Genomic DNA, 18,647 nt, shown 5'->3' on the forward strand with positions numbered 1-18,647 from the left:
CCTTCCAAAAAATTGGTAGCCATATTCTAAAATGTTGAGCAATAACTGGAGAATCCCATTGCATTACCCTCTCTTATACTGAGAACTTATTTGGAAATGTAATTGAATTCTAGTACAACAGATCAAAAGGACATTGTAAGAGTCATCTAATACCCACAGTTTTGATAACTGGCCACAAACTTTCTAGGGGGTAGATGACAGAAGTGAAAGTAATAATATTGTCCATGACATTTTGTTTCCCGTCTTCAAGGAACTTAACTACACAATGTACTTTTAAGTTACTTAAACTCGCATATTAAAGCACTGAAGCAGGCAAGGGTTAGAAATATTTTTATAACACCTATTAGAGAAGCTGCTATATTGAAATTTGCAAGATGAGATGGGAATCGTACCTGCAACATACCGTTGAACATATACACCTGCATGCGCTTACTATAACCTTATGAGACCAATTTTGGGTGATGTAATATACTATACTAGTTCAGAAAGATGGTTAAAAGAGGATCCAGAAGCCCTTGTCCCTCCATTGCTGGGCCAAATAAGAAGTAGTTTCCAAAGCTTCTTAACTGGAGGACCTTCCACAAGTCGCAGAACTCCTCTTTGTACCAACTTCCTGCTGTATCTCCTGCAAACATTTATCTTGCACCTGCTATATGCATGGCACTTTGCTGATCTAGCTAGGAATACAGAGATGAATTAAATGTAATTGCTGTCTGTAGGGCATTGTACTAGATCAGCGATTCCAGAATGTTTGGCTGGATATCAAAATCACCTAGAGTGCTTGTTAAAATGACAGATTCTAGCACCTCACCCAAACATGTGCAAGCACAATTGCTGTGTATTTGACCTGAGAGTCTATGCTTTCTAACAAGCTGCTTGGGTGATTCTGATGCACAGATAGATTTGATAACAACTAGATGAAATGGTCCTTTTCTGTAATTAAATTATTTGAATTTATTTAAATATGTTAAGGTTTATCTCATTCCATTATACAACTTTACTAACCTTATCCAAGGATATTGTTCTTTCTGTAGCTCTGTGTTGCCCCATTCCAGTGACATTTGAATTTGGAAATGTAGAATTTGGCAACAAATACAATATTCAATACTACACTTCCTAAAATTACCTGGAAGAAACATTAAGAAAAATCTGAAGGCAGACTAAGATGTACAGCTTGGAGTAAAAGGTGATGAAAACTACCTTTATCTCCTCCTCAGCCAATGCTACCTATTAGGCTGTCGATGCTTATTTAAACATATAATTTATTGTATTTAATCAGTATTTAATATTTTTGAATATGCTAAAAAAAAGACAAAAAAACAATATCCTGGAAAGATCTAAAGTGTATTTCAATTATACATTTAGTTAAATGTGGTTGTAGTGGCAGTGGAAACAGCAGCATTTTTGTGTGACACTATCAGTGACTGTTAGAATAAAAGAATTCTAGTCTTAATTTGCCTGAGGGCAGGAGGCAATCACCAACTACATAAGATCAGAGTTCACATTATTACAGGATTTATTACCATGGGGTTTCACGGTATTATATCACAATTTAAAAAAGAACGACCACACATATTAGGATAACTTTAAACCACAGACTTCATCAATATGGTGGTGCAACTTTGATTTCAGCATTATGCTTAAATCTTGGTAACTTTTTATGTAAACAATTCATTATAATTAAGTAAATACGTTAAGAATAGTTTTAGGTATTCTGCTAAACGCAGGAGTTAAAGCTGTATGATAGGTAAAGTATTATTAAATCCTATCTAGTAAAAAGATAATTATAAAGTTACAAGTGTTTTGATAAGTTTATTCAGGGTGCCCTAGTCTTATTCAGGAGGGGAAGATAAGAACATTATTATATAAGGCACAGTCACTTAAGTGGACCTAATAGTATTATGTTCAAATGTAAAAGACTAGGAGATGTATGTCTAGCCATCTCATTCAGATTGCTGACGGCCTTGTTTACCCATTTAAAATTATCTCATAATTCTGAAGGCTTCTTCTCCTCACAATTCCCTTCTTTGTTCTTTGTTGTTGGATATATTATTTTTTTTCCTGGAGATACAAACTGCAAAAAAATGATCTGACAAATTTATAATGTGTTATAATAATAATAGACTACTTCAAGAGTTTTGCATTATATACCTATGTTTAGGATGGGTCCTGCCCTTGAGAGGAGATCTGACTATCCCAAGTTTCAATATATGCTGTATATGCTTATTTATAGGCATTCTTTGGCTCCAGGAACTTAATGTACAATAAAGGACACATTTGCAAGGAATAGACAAGACTAGGAATCAGAGTCCCAGCAAATGATCTGTGTTAAAAGGGAGACCTCTACCAAAATAATGTTTACCAGCTGATGCTAAATCCTCAATACTTAACATAGCTTTTGGTTTAGTAATATCTTGTGAGGTGATCTTTAGAACTTTAAACCTCATTTCACTCTTATCCTTTAATACATTGGTTTTACTATTTTTTTCCAGTGGTATATAACTAAAATAGTTTTCTTTGTATTGTTGAACAGTACGCAAGAGTATGGTTCAGTGAGGATGCTGTGCTAAGTACATCTGCTATTCTTAAGAATGAAGAGGGGTTAATATATTTGGCATTTGATCCACCTTGCTGTATATCAATAAAAATTCACAAACTGTCTTAAAACCATCTTTGGGGCTTCAGGGACAATGCTTGCTTTGTACCTTTACAAGGAGGGTAAGAAAGCTTCACTTGCAAGGGACCCTCCTGGTGAAACTCATTTTGTATTCATGTGAGGCACCCAAAATACTTATTTATAAGGTGAACAACACAAGTCAGTGAAAAGTTTGGGTTTACTGTTAAAGCTTATATTCAACAGAAAATTATCAGTTTGAATCACAGAAATTAGAACAGTTTAAGTCTCAGAGCCAGTTCTTGAGACATAGCAGGTGCTCACCAAGTGGAAGCTGCCAGGTTTACTAGTAACAGCACACCCTGTGGGATCTGGGGCCAAAACAGCATACTTCATATGCTGGGAAAGGAGACGCCAACCAGGAATATCTCACCCCATGCTGACGAATGTGTATGTATCTTCTGGAAGCAAATTTGGAGGAGTGATACCAGCAAGCTAGCTGACTACAGACACCTGGCATTCATCTCCCACCTCCTCATGGGAAAGGACTAAGGGAACAAATAAACAGCTATGATTTGACTTGAGTGTCGAAGGCCGAGTGCTGGAGTGTAGCATGGGAGTAGAGATGCACCTGTGGTCACTGGAAGTCCAGGAGGGCAGTGTGGAGGCACCTGACTTCTGCACTCCCATCTCCCCAACTAAGATCAGATCTGTTTGGGGTCCAGATGGACTTCTGTGTCGGGAAAAGGGAGCCAAAGATCATTCCCTGACCCTTGTCTCCCTGACAAACACCTATCAGTCCTTATACTAGGAGAATTTCATAGTCCTTGCAAGCCCTTATCCCAATTTGGAAAGCTTCCAGTAATTTATACAGCTGTATTGCCCAAGATTAGGAGAACAAAGGGTGCATGCTCCACTCCTACCAACCCCCTGTGAGCCAAGCTGCTGCAGCATGGTATCATCTTGAGATGAGAGCTGCCTCTGGAGTATACTACTCTGGGGGCCAGTAGCCTCGGCATCTATCTCTCCAGCACTGGGGCCCCATCTTCATTATACAAAGCCTACACAGGTGGCTGAAAGCCACAATTCCAGCGGCATGAATTGGCTGTGACTGAATAAGCATAGTAGGCAAATCAACCCCTGTTGTCACATTTTCAGCTGGAGAAAGAGTCTGCCAGTTCCACCCAGGGCAACATGCCCTTGAGCTGGCCAAACTACTGCATGTCTTCCCCGAAGCAGAAGAGACCTCCTGAGCCTCCAAGCAGCAGATACACCTCTGGGCCAGCAGAAGGGCTATGCAACCATGCTCAGGACCTGAGAAGCAGCCATATAGCACCCGTTACCTGAAGCATAGCCCTGGCATGCCCCCAATGGTCCTGTACCCCTAATATGGGCCTAAGAAACAGGCCTGCAGGCTGCGCTGGGGAGGCATGCCCCTGAGCTAACTATGCAGCCTCATACCTACATCCCTGGCAGACATGCCCAAAGGCTGGCTGAGCAGCTATGCACCCATGTCTCAGGATCAAGAAATAGCCATGTAGGGAGCCTCTGGTGAGCATGCACCCAGGCATATTAAACAACCCCGGGCTTGCATTCCAGGTCTACAAAACAGCCCCATGGGCCACTCCCCACCCCTCAGAATCACCTGTAGGCCAGTTGAACAGCCATACAGCTGTGTCCTGGGCCTGAGAAACATCCTGTGGGTCGCCCCCAGTGTGTACACCCCAGGTCATCTGAGCCACCTTGTGCCCATGTTGTAGGCCTGAGAAATAGTATGATGGGAAGTCCCTGGCAGACATGTCTCTAGGATAGCTGAGTCACTGTACGCCTGCCTCCCAGGCATTAGAAACAGCCCCATGAGCTCCTCCTGGTAGGCACATTCCCAGGCTGGCTGTGAACTCCATGCCCATGCTCCCAGCCAGAGTAACAGCACTGTGACACAAACTCTAGTAAGCCAGACTCCAAATTGGCTGACTCATTGTGTGTACACACATGACCTAGTCCTGAGAAACAGCCCAGTGAGTCCACCCCTGGCAAAGCTGCAACACCATCACCACAAATAGGCCAGTGAGTAACTCACAAACACAACTAGTGTGGATTACAGTTGAAGAAACTATATGAAGACAACTGTATCCACCTAGAACCAAAGCCAATGTACCCCATCAAACTGACACCCCAAGACCATTTATACAAGTAAGTCTTTCCATATAAAACCTATTCCAAAAAACTGAAAGAGGCTAATTTTCCACCAGATGATTAGAACTGATGTAGAGAAACATCAACCATGAAAAAGTAAAGAAACATGTCACCTCCAAAGGAAAATTATAATTCTCCAGTAAGAAATCAAATCATAAGGAAATATATGAAATGCCAGAAAAATAAATCGAAATAACAATCTTAAACTCAGTGAGATAAAAGAGAATACAGATAAAAAAATTCAATGAAATCAGGAAAACAACTGATGATTTGAATGAGAAATTCAACAGAGATAAATATTTTTAAAGAACTAAATAGAAATCCTAGAGATGAAGAACTCAATGAATGAAATAAAAATAAAATAAAGAGCTTCAATAAGAGACTAGACCAAGCAGAATAAATAATTTCAGAACTTGAAAACAGTTTTTTTTGTGATAACAGAGGGAGACGAAAAGATAGAAAAAGGAATGAAGAAAGCCTACAGGATTTATGGGACATTAACTGAGCAAATATTTGTGTTATAGGCATTCCAGAAGGAGAAAAAAGATTAGGAAAACTTATAAAATAACAGAATAAACTTCCCAGGTCTTGGGAAACAGATGGACATCCAGGTCCAGGCAGAAATAAGATCATTCACAGACAAATAAAAACTAAGAAAATTCATCACCACTAGACTGGTCTCACAAGGAATGCTCAAGAAAGTCTAGTATCTGGGATTGAAAAGACAATAACTATCATGAAAATATGTGAAACTATAAAACTCACTGGTAGAATCAATACAAAGAAGAAAGAGAAGAGAAAGCTTTTCACTACAAAAAAACCCAACCACAAAAATAAACAATGGGAGAGGAAATATAGAACAAAGGATATACAAAACAACCAGAAAAAAGTCAATAAAATGACAGGAGTAAGTTTTCACCTATCAGTAATAAATTTGAATGTATATGGATTAAATCCCCATTTAAAAGATACAGACTTGCTGAATGGACCCAAATAAAACAAAACCCCAATAACTAACTCTATGCTGCATACAAGAAACTAACCTCACATGTAGATACAGATAGACTGAGAGTAAATAAATAAAAAAAAAATTCCACACAAACCAAATGTAAGCAGAAATAGATATATCAGACAAAACAGACTTCAAGTTAAAAGCTGAAAAGCAGAGATATTACAATAAAGGAATCAGTTCAGCATGAGAATATAATAATTATAAATATTATAAAAATGTACCCAAACACTGGAACACCCAGATAAAAGCAAGTATTATTAGATCTAAAGAGAGAGATAGATCTCAATACAATAACAGTTGGAGACTTTAATAACTCATTCCCAGCACTGCACAGATCTAGACAGAAAATTAACAAACATTGGATTGAAGCTGCACCACAGACCCAATGGACTTAGCAGACATTTATAGAACACGTCACCCATCAGCAGTAGATTACACATTCTTTTCATCAGCACATGGACCATTCTCTAGGGTTGACTATGTGTTAGAACAAAAGAAGTATAACAAAATTTTGAAACTTGAAGTTATGTCAAGTAGCTTATTTTGTCACAATGGAATAAAACTGGACATCAAAAAGAGGAACATTAGAAACTATACAAATATGTGGACATTGAACAATATGCTCCTGAAAGACAAACGTATAAAGAAAGAAATTTAAATTTTAAAAGTATGTGAACAAGTGAAAAATAGAAACATAATATGCCAAAAGCTACAGGACACAGCAAAAGCAGTATTAAGAGGCAAGTTCATAGCAATAAATGCATACATCACAGCACTAGAAAGATTTCAAATAAATGACCTAATGATGTACCTCAAGAAACTAGAAAAGCAAGAACAAACTAAATCCCAAATTAGAAGGAAAAAAAATAAAGACCAGACCAGACAATAACAGAAAAAGTTTTAAGGCCAACAACCCTAATGAAAATAGATGCAAAAATCCTCAACAAAGTACTAGCAAACGGATTTCAACAACGCATCAAGAAGATGATACACCATGACCAAGTGGAATTTATGTAACAAATGCAAGGATGGTTCAATAAATTCACCGAAACATGGATGAAACAAAGTAAATTTGAATCTGATTTTCATCTTTTCCTAGTGAACTGTTAAAAGGTTATAATCTAGTCTGAGAAGTCCCAATCTCCAGATGAATATGCAGCCTGATGACACAAGCATATAAAATAGACAAAATTAAACAAAAAAACAAAATTTCTTTACCTGATACTTTGTCAAAATGGAGTTATAGATTTTACAATATGTAAGTCATTATAGTAAGCAACATATGCTTAGCAAATGTTTATGTTTAGGAGTTTCTATTAAGTAAGACTTAGTTAAAATTTGTCCATTTTAATTCCATTTAGTTTTTGGTAGTACAATATTTGGTATTCATAATTCAGTACAATTTTTTTTTACTAGAATAAAAAGCTGTTGCAATCATTTTTAAACCCTTTCCCCTAGGAGAAATCTGTCGTATTAGAAAACTTTCTTACGTTAGAACATTTATCCAAGCTTTTTGCCCCAGGAAGTTATGTTTACCTTGTGCTTACTGATGTCCATTAATGGCTCTGGAGCACTGAAAAATCATTTCAGTAATTGTTTCTGTGTCCGAGAATAACTGGTTTGCCCACTGTTACAGAAATAAGGAAATCTATTAAAGTAATCCCAATTAAACTATAACTTTATTGAGCTTTTACTATGATACAAAATGCTATTTTATACTTTTATGATGCTTATAATTATTTGTATATAAATTTATGCTTAAGGGTTTAGGAAAAGTCTTTTGAAAGCTATGAATACAGATATATTGGTGGCTCCACAAAAGGTAATCACTGAATCCATCCTTGGCTTCAAACAAGTCATGATTCTCTCTGTGCTCTGTGTGAAAAGACATAGGACTTCACCCTCTATGCCCACCATCATTTAATGCTGCAGTTTGGTTTATTTACTTTTTTAAAAGGGTAAAAGTAACTCATTCTGATGGTTTTTTAAAAAAATCAAGTGGTACAGTACAGCTTAAAAAAACAAAAATGATACAATGATCTGTTCTACTCCTCTATCTTTATCCCTAAACTCCAGGGATTGTTTTAAGTGTTTCTGTCTTCAGGTTTTTTTTTTTTTTTTTTTCCTAGAGACACCTGCATGTATATAAGTCAGTGTGTTTCAAAAATTGGTTTGCAAAGCATGAGTAATGTGTGAGATAATTTTGGGTTGAATTGAATTAACATATTAAAAATTTTCAGTTACCTACTTAAGGTATTAGAAAAAAAGTATAAACTAAATATCAAATCCATAAATTCACAAATATATTGCTAAGGATGAAGTTAAAATAAGTACTTAAGGAAAAAACTGTTGATATAAAGAAAACCTTTAGATTTTAAAAAAATCACAGGGTATGTGGATTTAGTGAAAATTGTAAAAGAGGTATAGAAATGTTTGAGAAACACTGCTCTAACTACCATGCTTATTTTGCTATTCCTTTTTATTTTAAAAATATTCAATTCTGTAAGTTTAAGAATGACTACACTAGAATGTATCGTGACAAGTATGGCTTTTAGAAACAGAGACTAAAAGTACAAGATGAACAGAAAAAAGAAGAGTAGAGGTATATACGGAGGCAAGAATAAAACCACTATTAGCATTAGAATTAACAGACCAGACTTACTGGTATAAAATAAGAGAAAGTGTGAAATGGCCTTAATGGGAATAAGGACAATAGACCAAGACAAATGATAAATTGTCATAGTGGATAAGAAGAGACACGTGATATTCTTGCAAATGAGTTGTATATCTTGGATAATGTCCAGCAGGACATCAGAACATCATACAGAACTCAGGATATTCTTCATTGTGTGGGACTGGCCAAGTGCTGCAGGATATGTCATCCCCACCCTGCTGTCTAGATGCTAGGAGCATGCTCCAATTACTATGACAGTCATAATATCCCTGGTATTTTTCTGTTCCATCACTTAAAATCCTAGTTAGTTTAAATGTAATTTCCATACCTAGTCTGGGACTTCCATAGACAAGGTAGAGAATTAGCTATTTCCTTTTCCTTTTTCCAGTGGAGTTCACCCATACATCTGCTCATCAGCACCTGGTTCCACTATGTTAAGGCCCATGAGTACTGGTGTTGGGGGGTGGTGTATGGTCTAAAGGGAGAGGGAGGTTAAGGGAGGAAAATAATGTAACAATAAAGGGAATCATCCTTGCTGAGGCATGGGTGTATTGTGAATGGGGTGGGGGTGACAGCAGTGAGAAATTTCACTATGGGGAGGCAGGTTGCAATGACCGTGGCTCCCTTTGCAACCCATGAAACACTCCTATCTTCTATGTGACTATGGACTGGGATCTGAACAGCTGAAACTGGGTCTGTTAGTAGCAATGCCTGCAGGAGGATAGGAATGCCCTCCAGAGTCAGTACACAATGGGAGAAATGGCATGCTTGGTTTGAACACTGCAGTCAGAAAGTCAACAAGAAAAGATAATGGATCCTCTCAACCCAAGACAACGATGTCTTTGTGGGCAGGATCCCCTCATCTGGATAACCGCATTCCACAAAACATTTCGAAATTATGCCTTTTCCCCTTCCTTGCCCTGCAGATTCTTTTGGGAAGCACACGGCACCTCCTGGAACAGGCCCACATCTAAAATGTGGTAGCTCCAAGTATGAAAAGATGTGAGGTTATCAGTCAATGAATGTGACGTGTCCCACCTATCCTAAGGTCTTCCTCAGCTCTACATACACTGGGAGGCTTCTTATTTCCACAAACAACAACAAAAACTCCAGTTAATTTGGGACACTCCAGAACTTTCCCAACCCACAAGCGTACTTGGAATCTGCCATGTTGAAATTTATTGTTTTCTGAAGTGACTGAACATTTTATAATTCCAGCCAGCAATATACAGAAGTACCGATTTCTCCACATCCCCACCAACACTTGTTTTTATCTGACTGTAGCCATGCTGCTGGGTGTGAAGTGATATCTCATTATACTTTTAATCTGCATTTCACTAGTGACTAATGATGTTGAACATCTTTTCACATGCTTATTGGCCATTTTTAAATCATCTTTGGAGAACTGTCTATTCAATTCTTTTGCCCATTTTTCAATTGGGTTATTTGTCTTTTTATTAAGTTATAAGAGTTCTTTATATAATCTAGATACTAGATCCTTATCATACACATGATTTACAAATATATTCTTTCATTCTGTGGTTGTCTTTTTACTTTCCTGATAAATTCTTTAAAGCAAGGAAGTTTTCAACTTTGAACTCTATTTTTTCTTTGGCTGTTCATACATCAGGTCTTTTATCTAAGGAGCCGCTACTTAATCCTAGTTCACAAAAAACTATATGTATGTTTTCTTCTAAGAGTTTTATATTTTCCACTCTCACACTTAGCTCTTTTTTCTATATTGAGTTAACATATACATGGCACAAGGTAGGGGTCTAAATTCATTCTTTTACATGTGAGTATCCAGTTGTCCCAGTGCCATTTTTTTGAAATGACACAAAGGCTAATTCTTATAATTCTTGTCAAAAATCAATTAACCATAGATGTATGGGCTTCTTTCTGGACTCTCCTCCTGGAGGTTTTAATTATTTTCTTTTATGTTTGGTAACTTGGATGAATTAGTTTAGGGAAGTGTGTTTCTCCTACTGTGTGTAGCCTCTGATGATACTCCAGAATACAGACTGAGGAATGTGTGATCAGTCCCTGATCACCAAGGATGACTGTACATAGCTTTAGTGAGGTTCTTTGACTGTCTCTTTCCATAATCTCTCCTTTAAGCTTCTGTCTGGACTGTCTTTATTAGTATCACACTCAGCTGTTAGATTCTACTAATTGCTTGGTGATTGCTCTACTGTTTCTAACAATTCCCTGGGGCATAACTTGCTCTATAGTCTGATTCATTTAAAGTCCATCTCTTTGGCAGGAGCCCTGTCCTGCCAGTCTGAGGTTTACTGCACCTTAGGAAGGCTCTTCTTAGCTGTCTCTTTCTGTGATTATCTTCTAGTTTATTTATTATTTTGCTTTTTGCTACTAGAGCTACCAGTCTCCCCTAAATTGCTTACCATCAAAAACTCCATTGTTTTCAACAACACACAATTCGTAGGCAAGAATTTCCCTACATCCTGTTCTAATTAAAATCAATTCCTTTAAATAGAGCTTCAGAGCTTTCTGTTCTTAGTGTCTGTCTCCTCCCTTTGGCAGAACCTCTGCATCACTGCACTAGAGCTGGGCACAGGGACAGTGGTCTGTTTCTCCCAGTGTAACACTCTTGCTCTATGAGTAAGGCACTGGGCAGGAATGGTAGCTCCTGATCTTCTTTGGTTTGGCTTGGCTCTCCTGGCTTGGAACCTCTGCCCTATTAGCAAACCGGGGTGAGGGAGCTCAGGGCTCAGGATACTAAGACTCATGTGCCTAGAGTAGAACTTCCACCTTACAAGTGGAGGATAGGTGGGAAAGGGAGCTCCAGTGCTCTTGGCTGTGCCTGCCTGGAATACAGCTTCTGCAACATGAAGCTGAGAGGATAAGTGATATCAGTGGTCTACTTCCCCTGTGGTGAAACTATAGCACTAGACTAGGGAGTGGGAGAATGGACGGAGGGAGCCCAATCTTCCTAGTTGTACCCACTTGAATTAAAGCTTTTGTCACATTGAGCTAGCAGTGATGGGTTTGAAAGCTGGTCCTGTCTCAAATGCTACAGGCTCTCATTCTCACTTATAATAGCAGTAGATTTTAGTAGATATTTTTGAATAAATGCTTCATTTGCTGTATGTCTTTAGGATTACTTCTAATCTGTTTTTTAAAAAATTATTTTCACCAGTTAAATGCTGATTTTGCTGGGGAAGTGTCCACTGAGCTTCTTATGGCACCAATCCAGCATTATTTCTTCATTTATAAACTTCATTATTAATGTCGTTCTAAGGGGATATAAGTTTTTTTAAACTACCTTCCTCCCTTCTCACCTATCAAATAATTGATATGCTTTTATCTGTTACGTTGCTCTTGGTTGAAACTAATGAAAGTTTACTCAAACTGACTTAGTTAATTAACAAATTTAATATTTCATGTATTAAAGCATGGGCTTCAAACTTGGCTGAATCACTGGTCCAACAGTGTCTTCAAGACCCCATGTTCATGTCTGTCCGAAGTTCTACAATCCAAACATAAGACTTCATACTAAGTCTCATAAGACAGCTACTTGTAACTATCCCTGTTATATACTTTCTTGTTTATGTCCAAAGGGAGAGAAAATGGTTTCTTCATTTCGTGTCTTAAAAGGAAAGACAAATCTTCTCATCTCATTGACCCAAACTGGACCACATGCCTATCTGTGAACCAATTATTGGCAAAGGGGATAGATTACCCAGGAGCAGAGGATGGGGTCTGCTACCAAGAGCCACCTGATCTGTGTTGGAAGAGTTGAATACTCAGGGTTATGTAGAGAAGAAAGGAAGAGGTTATGCATACTAATTAGCAACCAACAGTGAACACTATGAATTTTTTTTTATCAACTTTCAACAGTATACCTTGACTTCCATTAAAAACATAGATATTAATGTTTCTACCCTTTTCTGTACATGTCCTATCCCACATCAACTTCTCAACAGCTAACAGTGTAAAGTAATTTAAACAAGAAATTAGTTTGTTATAGTTCAGTTTTAAAGTCATTAATTTTCTAAAGCACACTGAATGGTGTAAATGTGGGAGTAACTTCATTATATTTCTATTCATTGAGCTACTATAATAGAACTGTTACAACTAATCCCTTATTCCACACATACCTTTAGAAAATGACAGCTTTACCACTTTAATCTTTAAAAAGGCCCCATGATAATAACAGTCCCTGGTTTATACACAATTTGAATGGTGACAACTGAGGTAGCTGACATACTAATTAATTCATTTAATAAATAACTCCCAGGGTAAGCTGACTGGTAACAGAAAAGCCTAAGACTGGGAAACTAAGTTTCCTAAAATATCAAAAAAAGCAAACACTAAATGAGGGGAAAAAATCTCATTTACAATGGCAAGAACAAAAATATATAGGTACAAAACTAACAAATGTGCAGAGTCTTTAGGAAAGAAATTTTGGAACTTTATTGAGAGGTGGTATACCATGACAACAATGACTCAATATTATAAAAATGTCAATTAAAATGTCAATTATCCCCAAATTAAGTTTAATTCACTTGTGAGCAATTAAAACACAAATGCTAGAATAATTATAAAAGTGGAGTAAAAGTATAGGACAAGATAAAGATGAAAAGAATAGCTGCTAAAGAGCATTTTAGAAACACTGTAATTGCTTTTTAAAGAAATACAATTCAGTCATCATAGTAACAGTAGATTGTTCAATGAATGTTGCCAGGACACATGCCTAAGGAATCAAAAAAATGTACTTTATTATTTACCAAACCATGCACCAGAATAAATGGACAGGAGTTATATGTGGGGACATGAGGACAAACTGAAACCTTAAACAAATAGAGTGAAAGAGAATGTTTAATTAATTCTGTAGTAGGAAAGGCCTAAAACTAACTTTGAAATTATAAATAATAAAGGCAAAGATCACTACATGGCAAAGGTCACTTCTACATACAAATGGAGAAGTCCTGCACATTCAAAAAATACCATAAACAAAATTAAAGTACAAATGACAAATAAGGAAAATTTATTACCATATATGACAAAAGCTGACACCAAATATAAAAAATCCGGTCACAAATTTAAGAAGGAAAATTAGGATAGTCAGGACTCTAGAGACAACAAGCCCTCACACACTTCTGCTTACAATAATTTCAGTATAATTTTGCAATGTATATGTACCCTTAAAATATGCAGGCTTTAACTACCATTTCTACTTCTGGAAATTCATCTCAAGGAAGTACTCTGTAATGTGTTCAAATATTTATCCACATATATCAGTAAATAAATATAAATAAATAAACTAAATTTCCCAAAAGAGTAGGCTGGCTAAGCAGGGCCATAATACAATCACAAGAACTTTAAGTTAAACAAACACAATAGCTTAAAGACCATATGTACAATATAATCTGATTCTAATATATTCTGGAAGGATATCAGTTTTAAATGATAGAAATACAGCTAATTTTGAGCTTACAATTTTATTTATATTTTCTGATTTTCCTATAATGAAACTGTATTATCTACATAATTTTAAGTTATTTTTATAAGAAAACTAAACCACATTCTTTGGTTACTAACAATGTTACTTTCCCTAATTTATACTATGATATTGCCTCATTTTTTACCAAAAAATACCATAAGATAAAACACCAGAAAACCTGGCAGTGCATTTGCTCTGACGATGTTTTTGAGGACATTGCCTAGTCTCTCTCCCAATATGCCCTAGAGGAGAAATAACATAAAAAATTTGTTTAAAGACAATTGCCAGAAAAACCTTTGCTTATCCTGAGGAATTGGCATGCTTTTTTTTTTTTTCATGGATCCTGAGAATCCTTTGTATATTGACTTTTATTTTGCTTTAGACAATCAGAAAAAGCAAATTTAAAAGCAAATACTTCATCTAATTGTAGTATTAGGTTGGTGCAAAAGTAATTGTGGTTTTTGCCATAAAAATAAAATACTACGTAGGATCATATGCTTATGTATCTGCCTACTTACCCTCACCTGATCTTTATAATCTATTTCAATTCATAATTCCCTTATCCTGCTATTTCATTAAATGTATTTTAAAAATCACCTCAAATCCTTTTGAGGTAGAGTATAAACAAGTAAGTAGAAAATTCCTACTATCAGCCTCTAAATGACAGCACACAACCAAATATAGTCCACATTGGAAAAGACTATAAGTATTCCCAATGTGATTTATTTTAGAATAACTGATTTTAAAAATAAAGGAAGATAAGAAATTTTTGTTTTAATAAATGAACCAAGAAAAACTTGAGTCATTACTGTTTTAGGACCTGAAGAAAATAAATTTTATAACCCTTACCAGTGTTAAGTGAGATCATGGAAGGCAGGGACAACATCTGCCTGAACATTGTATATTGCCTAGATGCTTCCTATCAAAACAAGTTTTTAGTAAATGTTTGCTTGTAAAGCTGGCCAGAGATAACATTGACCAAATGGTGTCACTGGTGCTTCTCTTTTTTGTCACTCCAAAAGACCCAGCAAGAGATCTGGTATTAGAAAATAACCCTTTTCTCCCACACCTCAACATTCCAGCCAGAGGCCAGAGAATAACTTCCAGTAAGGTTTGACCCTCTCATGGAAGTGCATCCTTTCCTTTCTGTACCCTTTATGGTCTTCCCTATGACAGGAGTAAATGAACTGTCTGGTGAGACTGATGACAGCCTGGTGTCCTGACCACATTTCTTGACTGGGGTAGAGTCGCTGTGCTTGGCAAGCCCTTTTGGCTCTAGATCTGCCTAAGCTCAGTGCAGTAATTTTGTGCTGCAGTCTACATGCACTAGGTAGAACAGAGAGGCACAGCTTTAGTTTCTCTTCTTTGTTTGATTACTGAGCCTATAAAGGTTTGCAAGCCTTCATGCAGCTGGTTGGGTAGGACAGTCAAAGCTTACTTTAATAATCTGATTCTCCCACACAGGTGGGTCCTTGGATTTCCTTGAGGGAAGAAAGATGCACCATGTATTTATTCTCTTCAGTTTTACTATTAATGTAGTACATACTCGGGTCCTCATTTGGCTCCTTTACGGCTGAGAGGAGAATGTGAAGATAGAAAATTTCCCACCTAACATTTAGCACACAGTAGTGTATTCTATCATTCTACCCTTAGTCATTCTCTATGTTCCACATTCATTTTCTCTTCATTAATGTTTTAAATTTTGTATTACATCTTTACATGAAAATTAGGTCAACAAATCATTGCTCCAATTTGACTTTTTTCCTGTCCAAAGAGAAGGACCTTAACCTTAAGAACATTAAGAAGGTTGAGAAAATTTTGCGTTTGGGAGAAAGATGTAATAATTGTACTTAGATATTTATGGATTTTTTCTCTGTGACTCCAAAGAAAATAACAAGAGCCAAAGAATAAGGGGTAGTGGAAGGCAGATACGAGGAATAAATAATCAACAGCACTGCTTCAAATGGAACTTCCTTAACACTAGAAATGTCCAAGGCCGAACAACTAGTTACAGTGTTTTAGAAAGGATCTGAGTGCAGAGTAGGGAATTCGAGATGAGGATCTATTCTCATCTATGATTCTAACAGTTTTATAAGTTGGGTAAGTACTGTTTTATAAACTGGAGAATAACAAATTATGGTATATGTGATTTATCAGTAACTTTTTAATAATTTATAAAGTACCTTTAGAACTATAACAAAGAGGTAGAATAATCAATCATGTTAATGAAAGAGAATAGTTACCTGTCTGGAAAAAGACTCTAGAAATAATTGTCCGACACAACGGGCATGGAGTGCTGGAAGGATTGTCTTTGGCCAGAGTCCGTAAGCAGGGCTCACAGAAGATGTGGTGGCAAGGGTAACACATATAAGGGTTGAAATAAACGTCCAGACACACTGCACAGATGTAGCTATCCTTTTCTTCTGCATATTCATTGTCTTCATCTGTACTCATCTCATTATTCAAAGTCTGCAAAACACAAGAAAACTTTTTTTTCTTAATTTAGTGTGAGATTGGTTTCCTGAAGATAGCTTTTATATTTTGTTAAAATGAACGAAAATATTTGAGAAGCATATAATCTGTTTGTGACATACTCAAAGTAACAGAAATGCTACCTTTCAAAGTCAAGAAACTAAAAATATACATGAAAACCCAGAAGCCTACTTTTCTTTTTAGTATTGTGACATAGTGCTAAGTGTTAAAATATACCTAAACCTAATATACCTAAACCTATTAAGTATACCTGTATTTTGGCTTAATCAACAGTAGATATGTGTTAGGTGTACCAGTCCCAGAATTATGTAGATTCTCTATCTACCCCATTCCTACCACAGCAAATTAGCTGGTTGTCACAAGGTTAGAGAGTTTTAATATGAGCATCCACGCATGATGAAAAGTGAAGGCAGAAGGCGTCATACTTCATTCTCATACTGTGCAAGGAACATTCTCTATTGTATATTTTGTGTCTTCCTGGACCTCAAAGAGAGAGTCAAAGTCTAAGCGGTGTCAGGAGGAAAGCAAAGCAAATCTGAGAGTAATTATGGGATTAGCCTTGCTATGGGAAAACATGATGAGCCTCTCTCTCTTCCCAAATGGAATTGTTAGGAAAAAGGCACAGCAGGTTCTTAATAATGTCATTTCATTCAACATTGTCGTATTATAACGATGATGAGAAAAAACTGATTTCCAGCTGGGGCTGCTGTCTGTGTGGAGTTTGCATGTTGTCCCTGTGTTTGTGTGCGTTTTCTCTGGGTAATCCAGTTTCCTCTTACATCCCAAAGACGTGCATGTTAGGTACACTGGTGTGTCTAAATGGTCCCAGTTGGGGTGAGTGCTGGTGTGTGTGAGTGTGCCCTATGAAGGGATCGTGTCCCATCCAGGCCTGGTTTCTGCCTTGTACCCTGAGCTGCCAGGACAGGCTCCAGTAATTATCTTGTTTTTATTCATCTTTTGTTAATACATGTATAGCTCACATTTATTTCAGTATTTAATATTAGAGGTGTTTTGGTCTTTAGAAGTTTGGTGATGTTTTTGTGATCAGAAATAGGATGTAAAAATTGAACTCTTTATTCATATCAATTAGCCTACGGTAAAATTGGTGGTGTTATTTCGCTTAAAGTCACTGATATTATGTTGGTGTAAAGTAATTGCGGTTTTTGCTACTAAACTGCAATTACCTTTGCATCCACCTAAAACATCACCAGTAGTTCTTGGAAATGGTGGCTTTAAGCAAAATAAATGAGGATTTACTGTAGTTAGGTAGTTCAGAGGTTAGTATTAATAGTAGAAGGTCTGTTAGCAGAATTCCTGTAACTCACAATTTCCTTATTTGTGAAACTGCTGTGAGGAGTAAATGAGGTAATTCACTTAATACATTTAGTATGATACCTGGCACATAGTAATTAATTACCAAAAAATGTTAGCCATGGCCATACTTCTGTACCCTCCCCCATCCCTTCTGCTCTTTCTTTACAGGTTCTGTAGTTTTTGCTAAAGCCTTGAGAACATTTTTCTCAAACCAGGCATTTAAAACAATGCTTATAATATAAAACATACTATGAGTGTTCACTGTTATTATTATATTCTATTTGTATTATTATTATTTTGACACCGAGTCCTGCTCTGTCGCCCAGGCTGGAGTGCAGTGGCGTGATCTCTGCACACTGAGCCTCTGCTTCCTGGGTTCAACTGATTCTCCTGCCTCAGCCTCCCAAGTAGTTGAGATTACAGGCATGTGGCATGGTGCCCGGCTATTCTTTGTATTTTTAGTAGAGACAGGGTTTCACCATGTTGGCCAGGTTGGTCTTGAACTCCTGGGCTGAAGTGATCCACCTGTCTTGGCCTCCCAAAGTGCTGGGATTACAGGCGTGAGCCACCACACCCAGCCTATATCCTATTTGTATTCTTGAGATTAATCTTAACTGTTAAGAAAAATAGTTGAAGTTCAGTATCTGTAATCTCCTCCTTCTAAATAAGACATTATATTCTCAACTCCAAACACAAAGACTGCTCTCTGAGTCTACTTGTCAGGAACATGTTCTTTAAAACTGTTATCTATGCATTTTAACTATATTTTACTCTTCTGCTTATTTTCATTCTTTGGCTTATTTAATAATGCTATTTTCATATTCCTTATTGTCCTCTTTATTTTGTTATTTTACTTTACTTATTTTCATAGGTTTTGGGG

At 36.8% G+C, this 18,647-nt stretch overlaps 1 protein-coding gene across 1 annotated transcript in view; it reads right to left on the minus strand.

The window, feature by feature from the left end:
• Nucleotides 1-18,647, minus strand: part of RNF180 (ring finger protein 180) — a 220,856-nt gene that overhangs the window by 34,843 nt on the left and 167,366 nt on the right. The window contains exon 5 of the mRNA XM_026447831.1: nt 16,204-16,429. Coding sequence (XP_026303616.1) covers nt 16,204-16,429 — 226 coding nt within the window. The remainder of the gene's footprint in view (nt 1-16,203; nt 16,430-18,647) is intronic.

This window comes from Piliocolobus tephrosceles, chromosome 4 (assembly GCF_002776525.5).
Source record: "Piliocolobus tephrosceles isolate RC106 chromosome 4, ASM277652v3, whole genome shotgun sequence".
NCBI classification, from domain to species: Eukaryota; Metazoa; Chordata; class Mammalia; order Primates; family Cercopithecidae; genus Piliocolobus; species Piliocolobus tephrosceles.